This window comes from Charadrius vociferus, unplaced genomic scaffold, assembly GCF_000708025.1.
Source record: "Charadrius vociferus isolate BGI_N301 unplaced genomic scaffold, ASM70802v2 scaffold623, whole genome shotgun sequence".
NCBI classification, from domain to species: Eukaryota; Metazoa; Chordata; class Aves; order Charadriiformes; family Charadriidae; genus Charadrius; species Charadrius vociferus.
The window spans coordinates 404,633-412,466 of record NW_009647679.1 but is presented as its reverse complement, the minus strand read 5'-3'; the positions used below and the strand labels follow the sequence as shown (position 1 = coordinate 412,466).

Here is a 7,834-nt window from a genome sequence, read left to right as displayed (position 1 = left end):
CTGGGGGACCTTTCTGTTTGAGTAACTTCTACTTTGCCACAATATTAACCACAAAGTTCCATGAGAAACAATGAGCCACTGGATGAAGATTCAGGAGTCCAGGTGAGCTCTCCACTGCTCCTGCTGTCTTCCACTCTGCTGCCCCTCCCTCGTGCTGCTCCCCTCCGACCAGTTCACGCGGTTAGCTCAGGTGATTTGGTGCACCTCCTTCACAAGAGTCAACCTACTAACCTAGCAGAAAACAAATCCAGAAGAGTTTTCGGTTGAGTTCATGAGTTGAATTGGTTCATGGAAGAGTATGAATCAGAGCTGCTGCAAGGAATGGGTTAGAACTGTGTTGTGTAAGGAAGAGGAGAAGGTTCTTTTTTTCAGCAGCAGCAGCAGCCTACTGGATTTGTGAAATTATAGGTGTAGTTACAGTAGGATTTCGTTGGATTGATCTGGCAAAGAAGTAGTACCTGATTCTTAAATTTAAGCAGTAAGATCAAATGTGTCTTTAGAATTGTAGTTCCAAACCCTGAGTCAGTCTGGATGAAGTTACATTGGTTTGTTTGGGGTTTTTTCTATTAACGTAGCTAATCTCTCCTGAACAGTTAGCACTTAGGACATCACTCTCTCTCTCTCTTTCTGTGGACACAGGACAGAAACAGGTTTTGAACCCTGCAGCTGAGAGTCAGGCATTCCTACAGCTCGCTAAGCTGTGCCAGGATCATACCTTGGTTGGCATGAAGTTATTGGACAAAATTTCCTCTGTACCACGTGGGGAACTGTCATGCAGTAAGTAAGAGGCAAATAATACTTGGTGTAACTAATGCATTACTAAACATGGCATTATGTGGTTCAAAATCACATCACAGAATAAAAGCAATGCTGATGGAAGCATCTGCTACTGATCTCAAATTTGATATTAAATTACTAGATCTGAGTACACGCACAGTAAATAAGCACACTGCTTAAGTGTGCAACAGTTTACTTTCCAAAGAAAATACAGATTTTTTTTTTGTGCCAACAGCTGGGAAACGCAGTCAGTGAGTTACCTCAACTTCTGTAGTTCTGCGTTGCAGGAGGAGGGTATTGTGACTTTCTTTGTATTAATCACATTAGAAGTTGCTTTCTTTATCCATTTGTTGAACTAACCTTCTAGATCTTCTGTTACTAAAGTCCACTTTCCACTTTGCAGCTTTATACGCCATGGAGATGGTGACATTGAGTTTATAAAACATAGCCAAGGTACTTTGCTACTGGTTTGCCACTGCTAATGAGCAGTGGCAAAACGAGATTATTTACTTATTTATTTTGACTTTTAAAAAAAGATTCACTGTGGGCAGTTCATCTCTGAGGAAAACGAATTTGGGTAAGATTTTAGTGTGAGTTGTCTTGTGAGTATTAACGTGGGCAGAACTCCCAATGCTGTTTTATCCAGAGCGGTGAGGAAAGAGCATCTTTTAGAACACATTCTGCAGAAGCAAAATCATGGCTGAAGTTAGTGCTGGAGCTGTTCCATTAGAGTCCAGCTGTAATACTGGAAATTTGGAAAACCTCTGTGAGAAAATAAGTAATTAAAAATCTCATGTTCCCTGTAACCTTTAGGTCCTTAACACATTTGTCCTGTTGTCAGACCTTAACTTTCCACTTACTTTGTCTGGTAAAGTAATACATGGGTGAATATTACTATTTCCATGTATGGCTGACTAAAGTAAGGAAAAGACTGAGGAAACAATATCGGGAATTACCAAATTGTGCTGGAGGATGCTTTTGTATGCAGTCTCTGCTGGAGTTCCTTTTACAGGTAGAGGTATAATTGGTTTGTTTCAAAATATGTTGTATAGGGGTTCTTTTCAAAACCTGCATTTTTAAGTATGTTGTCTACCGGTCCATGTAACACCGCTGCTTCTCTGCAGAGACTTGCATGGTGCTGGGAGCGGGCTCTGGGACTCCACTGGGTCATGTTGGCTTTACAGGGTTAGAGCAGGCCTCCCACCGCAAACGGAACACGCTAAGGGCTGCTGGTTTAACTTCTTTATTTAGTGTATGGAATTTATGAGGGATTTTTGAAACCCAGATGCACAGCTTGGGGCCTTCCTTTTTCTAATGCAGAGCTGACTGGTAACAGTGGGGCGCTGATGTATTAATATACGTTTGTCAATCAGCTTTTGGTGGAGGAGGTTGGAAGTTTTGTGTGGAATAAGATAACGTTTCGGAAAATGATCCAAAAACCCCAGACTTTCCCACAGATTGAGAAGCCAGACTGAATGCGTACTGTTACAGAAACTGTTACTTCTTAAAATTGCATAGGACAGAACCATAATAGCTCAACTTCCTAATCCGTTTCTGCTCTTTGGAGCTGGAAAAGCTGTGTGTCCTCTGCAGAGATGGCATCGCTTTTGGAGAGAGAAGCATAATAATTGACTTCCTCAGCTTATTAACTGAAGTACTCGAGTTCTTCTGTTCTTCAGTTACAGAATTGCTGATTTTGGCCCATAACTGCTTTAGTTTGACTTGCCACATGGAAGGAATCACGAGAGTCCTCCAAGCAGCACGGCTTCTCACAGATGAACATTTGGCGCCCAATGAAGAGTACGGACTCGTGGTACGTGTCTGTGATGCCCTATGTGGTTATCCAGATGCTGTATGGCGGTTTCCATGTACACGTTGGTGAATAACTTTGCTTGTCAGCGGAGCCCGGGAGTAGGTGGGTGATGGGAGGGAGTACGGGCTTTCACCGCTGCTTGGCTGGTCTTGTCCTGCCCGTCCCTAGAAGCTCACGGGGAGTGTTTGGTCTGATGTGCGCAGGTGATGATTTTTATGTCACAGAAGCTCTTAAAAGACTTCTCTGGAAAAACAGAGGTGGAGATAGTGGAATGGTGAGGTGGCAACAGTGTAGTAAATCACAACGGGGATATCAAAGTAAATCGACTCCTGGTGAAACGTGATGATTTGCATGACTGGGCTGTCACGCATCTTCAGGTCCTGCCGTGAAAGGCCTCCTGGGGCCTGAGACATCCCCAATATAAGTGTCACTGCTAAGACGTTCACTGCGTATTTTTATTTGGTAAAAACATGTCCTTTCACCTCGCAGTAAAAAAGATGCAGTAGGTTGGTTTAAAAATAAAACCTCCGTGGGTGTAAGGGAGCATCCGCCCGCCTAGCGCGCCTCCCCGTGCCCTGTGGCCGCGTCAGCTGGCACAGCCAGCGCTCCCGCCCCGCAGCCCTCTCCCCGCCGCCGCGCCGCCCGCTGAGGGAGAGAGGGGTTTGCTGCTTCACTTTGAGCTTCCCGCTTACACTGCTATTTCCACAGGTTCGTCTTCTCACTGGAATTGGAAGATACAATGAAATGACCTACATATTTGAACTGCTGCATGAGAAACACTACTTTGAAGTGCTCATGAGAAAGAAATTAGACCCAGTAGGTGGAAGGGGATAAAGGGGAGAAAACTGTCATAGAACTATGTGGCTGCATCAGCAACTGGTATTTACACAACAAGGTGGAATGATCTGGGGAGTGATCACTGGAGTGTAGGAAGTGTTAGTCAAGCTTCATAGTAATGAATTAATTCTGGGTTTTATTCTAGTTTTAGTTTAACAATTTTTTTCTAATTAGATCAGTGCTAAAAAAGGGCAGCATTGAAACTTCAAGCTTGGAAATGTCACTTAGGGTTTTCACGTCCTGCTTTGGTTTTACTTCCAGTTAAAGCTTCAGGGGTTTTTAAAAATCATAAATATTTATAGCTTTCTAGTAATATAAATAAAGTCATAATTGTCAGTTCTGACATTTGTGTGGAAATAAATTAATGCATAGGTGCTGGATTTTCTTACCTGACATAACGTAGTTAAGCCCAACATTGCCATTATGTTTTAAATAGTATAGAGAAACCTCAAAGAGTGTAATGATCACTTTTTGGAAAATTGTACCAGAACAGATTTGCTTCTGGTTACTAACATGTAAATAAAAAAAAGCTCTTCAAATCTTGATCTGACATTCCTCCATCTGAGCAGAGCGGGACACTGAAGACAGCTCTGCTGGATTACATCAAGCGTTGTCGCCCAGGGGACAGTGAGAAGCACAACATGATAGCCCTTTGCTTCAGCATGTGTCGAGAAATTGGAGAGAATCATGAGGCTGCTGCTCGCATACAGCTTAAACTCATCGAGTCTCAGCCGTGGGGTGAGTGGAAACTGCAAAACCAAGAAATACACGTAGGTTTGTTTAAGGAGGAAGACGGGATGGGTAAATGGAGTTTTGATTGCCCGTGTTGCCCTGGTAACATCCATTAAACTTGTCGAAGGAGGGTCCTGTTTGCCAGGCTTGGGGTATTCTTGTACTTGTACGTTTATCTGGCTGCTCTGGCATTTTTCAAAGAGTTGGGATTTTTGGCTCTTACCGTAATGTGACGTTCCCGTGGTACCGCGCCCGGGAGGAGGTAAGGACACACGCATGTCTTCCTCACTTTAACAGGATGTGACACAGTGGGTTTTTATATAAAGTGTGCACATAAAGTGTTGGGGGTTTTATGTTTGTGCAAGATAACTTGTTAACATCTAAACTCAGTGAGTTCTGTACAGCTGCGAGAACGCTGCGGAGCACACAGAGATCTCGCAGTGGAGCAGTTAGCCCGTGCTGTAACGACCACTAAAACAGAAGCTATGGCCAATGGTTTTCTGAATTTCTCTGGTAATAGTCAGTGCTTCTCCCTACCACAAAGGTATGATTTGGGTTTCCTTCCAGTTCTTCAGTGATTTGACTAGGTGCCAGCAATAGCTTTGGTCCCTTTACTGAACAGGCATCACTGTGCCTTTGCGCTTTCTTAGTAAGAAACTTTTTTTTTAGTCTTTTGTTACTTTCCGAAACAACACTAGGGACAGACTTGGTACCAGGAGGTAGTTTTGTAACTTACTTTGTCACATTTATAAATAATTGGTTATTCGTTTTTTTCCCCATTTCAGAGGAGTCCCTTCAGGATGTTGCAAATTTAAAGAAACTGCTGATGAAAGCTCTGACTCTCTTTATTGATGCAGCAGAAAGCTATTCTAAGGTAAAATGAGATGGAATTGTACGACTTGTGTACAGCATTGGGAGCACATAAGAACTGAGAGCAAAGCAAGCTGCTGTAGGGAGGGTATGCAGAATCCTGTCGCAGGAGAAAAAAAGCAAAGGACTCGCTTGCCCCGTCAGCTCCCCGCAGCCTCGGGAACGCTGCCGTGCCCAAGAGCAGCGCGCCTGTCCCAGTTCAGGCTTTAACATCTCGGGTTACAGTCGGGTTCCCCAGTTGTAGAGGAGTGGCCATGAGCTTAACTAGCAAGTACAGAGCAATACAAAGACGGTTTAAAAACTGGCGTGATCACGACGGAAGTAGTAGCTGTGGTGAGTGGAGCTTCATTTAAAACTAATGGAATATGATAAATGATAAAACTGCAGTGATCTAAAAGACAAAGTACCAGACAACTCTGAACTCATTGTTGCTCTCGGCAATATTTATTGCTTTCCTCTAGAAACGTGCTTCAGAAGCTTGCATTTGTCTTTGATTTATTAAATAGGACTCCTGCGTCCGCCAGTCCTTGCGCTGCAGTCGGCTAACAAAGCTGATAACCCTCCAGCTGCATTTTCTCAACACCGGGCAGAGCACTATGCTCATCAACCTGAACAGACAGAACCTGATGGACTCCATCATGTCCTTGCCTAGATTCTATCAGGTAAGCTTAGCTGCCTCATCTGTCATTTTTTCTGAAGATGATTGTTTTAATCAGCAGGTACTGAAGCACTCTGCTCCTGTGAGCATAATGCCCAGCTCTTCTGGCGTGACCACCAAGTCCCGTGACTATTAACCCATCATATTGCAGCAGGTCCCGGCGTGGGCTGATGCTTTTAGCAGTCTTTGCTACCACCGTACAGCCCGGCCCTCGGCTCTCCAGCCGCTCTCTGCTGCTGCGAATCTACACTACAGCCCTGAAATCTAATCCACATTGGCATCCGTCAGTTTGTAAATTCAGAAATAAGAAAGAAAAGGGCTTTTTGGAGAGAACAACCAGTGCACCCTCTGACATCTTGTTTAGGGGTTAAGGAAGATTATTTGCAGTGCTTTGTTACCACTGGATTTCTCTGTAATACAGCTGCTGTCAAGAACAGCATCAAGAGATGGGCCAAACTGAAGCCCTAGAATATTTTAAGTATTCTAAGTACAGGAATGTTTCTGTGCAAGAATAAACCCTTCCTGCTCGGCAATTCCTGTTCCTCCTGCAGGCGGCTATTGTGGCTGAGGCTTACGAGTTTGTTCCAGATTGGGCTGAAGTTCTGTATCAACAAGTGATTGCTAAGGGAGACTTCACTTACTTAGAAGAATTTAAACAACAAAGACCACTGAAGCCCAGCATGTTCGAGGAGATTGCTAAGAAGTAAGTAGTTCTACAGTCAAACTGGAACTTCCTTTTCCATATACTACTTTAGAGGAGCAACTGCATGTTTAATAGCATGCAGGTCTTCTTAGTACTGTTAAAATCTTTTACGTCATAAAGCGTAGTATGTAGGGACTTGGGATCTATCCAGTTTCTGAAGCATATTGTGGAAATAGCACTGGATCTGCCATTTTTATTGAGCTGGATAAATAGGGTGCCTCGGGGCTGCTCAGATCAAATCTTTTTTAAAAAGAATCAGAGCAAAATAAACAACCAAGAGAATCAAAGGTACACGTTGAGCACAACCTCTTCTAAGAAATATAGTTCTTACAGTTCTATAGCAAGACAGTCGTATAATTGTTCTCTGTGAAGCCTTCCTATTTCACTTACATGTACAATTATTTCCAGAGTCAAACAACACCCACCTACTGATGCTGCTCTGAAAAATCTGAAGAAGTTGCTCGCTTACTGCGAAGATATCTACACATACTACAGACTCGCTTACGATAACAAGTTCTACGATGTGGTAAATACGCTTCTGAAGGATGCACAGACTGGCTGTTGCCTTAACGATATGTTATCAAACTAGAAACCAACCTCCCTGAAGCAGAGACTGGCTCTGACAAGTACCAGTGCCGCAGCTTCTTGCATGGTTAGTACTGATTCTTTAACAGATATTTTTATCGATTACCTGCTTACCATGATATGCTGCTATGTGAAAGCTACTCCAGAAGACTGGTGGTGGTTGTAAATATTTAAAATGCTGAGACTGTGTTAACCTAAAATTGTGTTTTGTACAATAAATCTTACTGTTTACAAAATACTTGACTAAGCAGCAAATACAGCCTGGCAGGGCTGATGATGAACCTGAGATCCAGCGGTCCTTGAAACAGGGCGGGTGGATGATGGATCACCACAGGAACTGCATCTAACCCGACACAAGGCTGAAATAGAACGTGCAGAATATCCAGTACGTTGACAGTGAAACGGGCAGGAGAATTAGTAAGCTCCTTTGAAAGTTTCAGATGCACACTAGGATAATCCATTCTTTGACTCCAGTCTGATCAGCCTGGTTCCGTTTCCTCACTTATTGATGAAGTGAAATAGTCTTGTACAACTCGGAACAGCATATACTTAATTTGCTACTGCCTTGCAGTAAAAGGAGTAATCGAGCACAAATGCATTCTTAATAGTTATTAAATTTTAACTCCTTTCCACACTTTCCATGCCAGGAGCTATCGAGCAAAGCCACTTAGATGGTTTGGCAAGTTTACAAGATCAGGTCTGATTTAACCGGGAAGGGGGGTAAGACTTGGACACTGCTTCAGGCAGAAACCCAGTTTCAGCTTGGATCCTGTTTGCTCCCCAAAACAAATGCAGCCTGCGGAGCTTCCAGCTAATCCAAAGGCATTATCTGGTGTCCAGAACAGGGGGCGGGGAGGGC

At 43.5% G+C, this 7,834-nt stretch overlaps 1 protein-coding gene across 1 annotated transcript in view; it reads left to right on the top strand.

The window, feature by feature from the left end:
• Window positions 1-6,979, top strand: part of SPG11 (spastic paraplegia 11 (autosomal recessive)) — a 29,493-nt gene extending 22,514 nt beyond the window's left edge. The window contains exons 28-35 of the mRNA XM_009881151.1: window positions 640-777; window positions 2,457-2,590; window positions 3,299-3,406; window positions 3,997-4,165; window positions 4,945-5,033; window positions 5,536-5,691; window positions 6,239-6,390; window positions 6,799-6,979. Of these exons, the coding sequence (XP_009879453.1) occupies window positions 640-777; window positions 2,457-2,590; window positions 3,299-3,406; window positions 3,997-4,165; window positions 4,945-5,033; window positions 5,536-5,691; window positions 6,239-6,390; window positions 6,799-6,979 (1,127 nt within the window). The remainder of the gene's footprint in view (window positions 1-639; window positions 778-2,456; window positions 2,591-3,298; window positions 3,407-3,996; window positions 4,166-4,944; window positions 5,034-5,535; window positions 5,692-6,238; window positions 6,391-6,798) is intronic.
• Window positions 6,980-7,834: the final 855 nt, after the last annotated feature.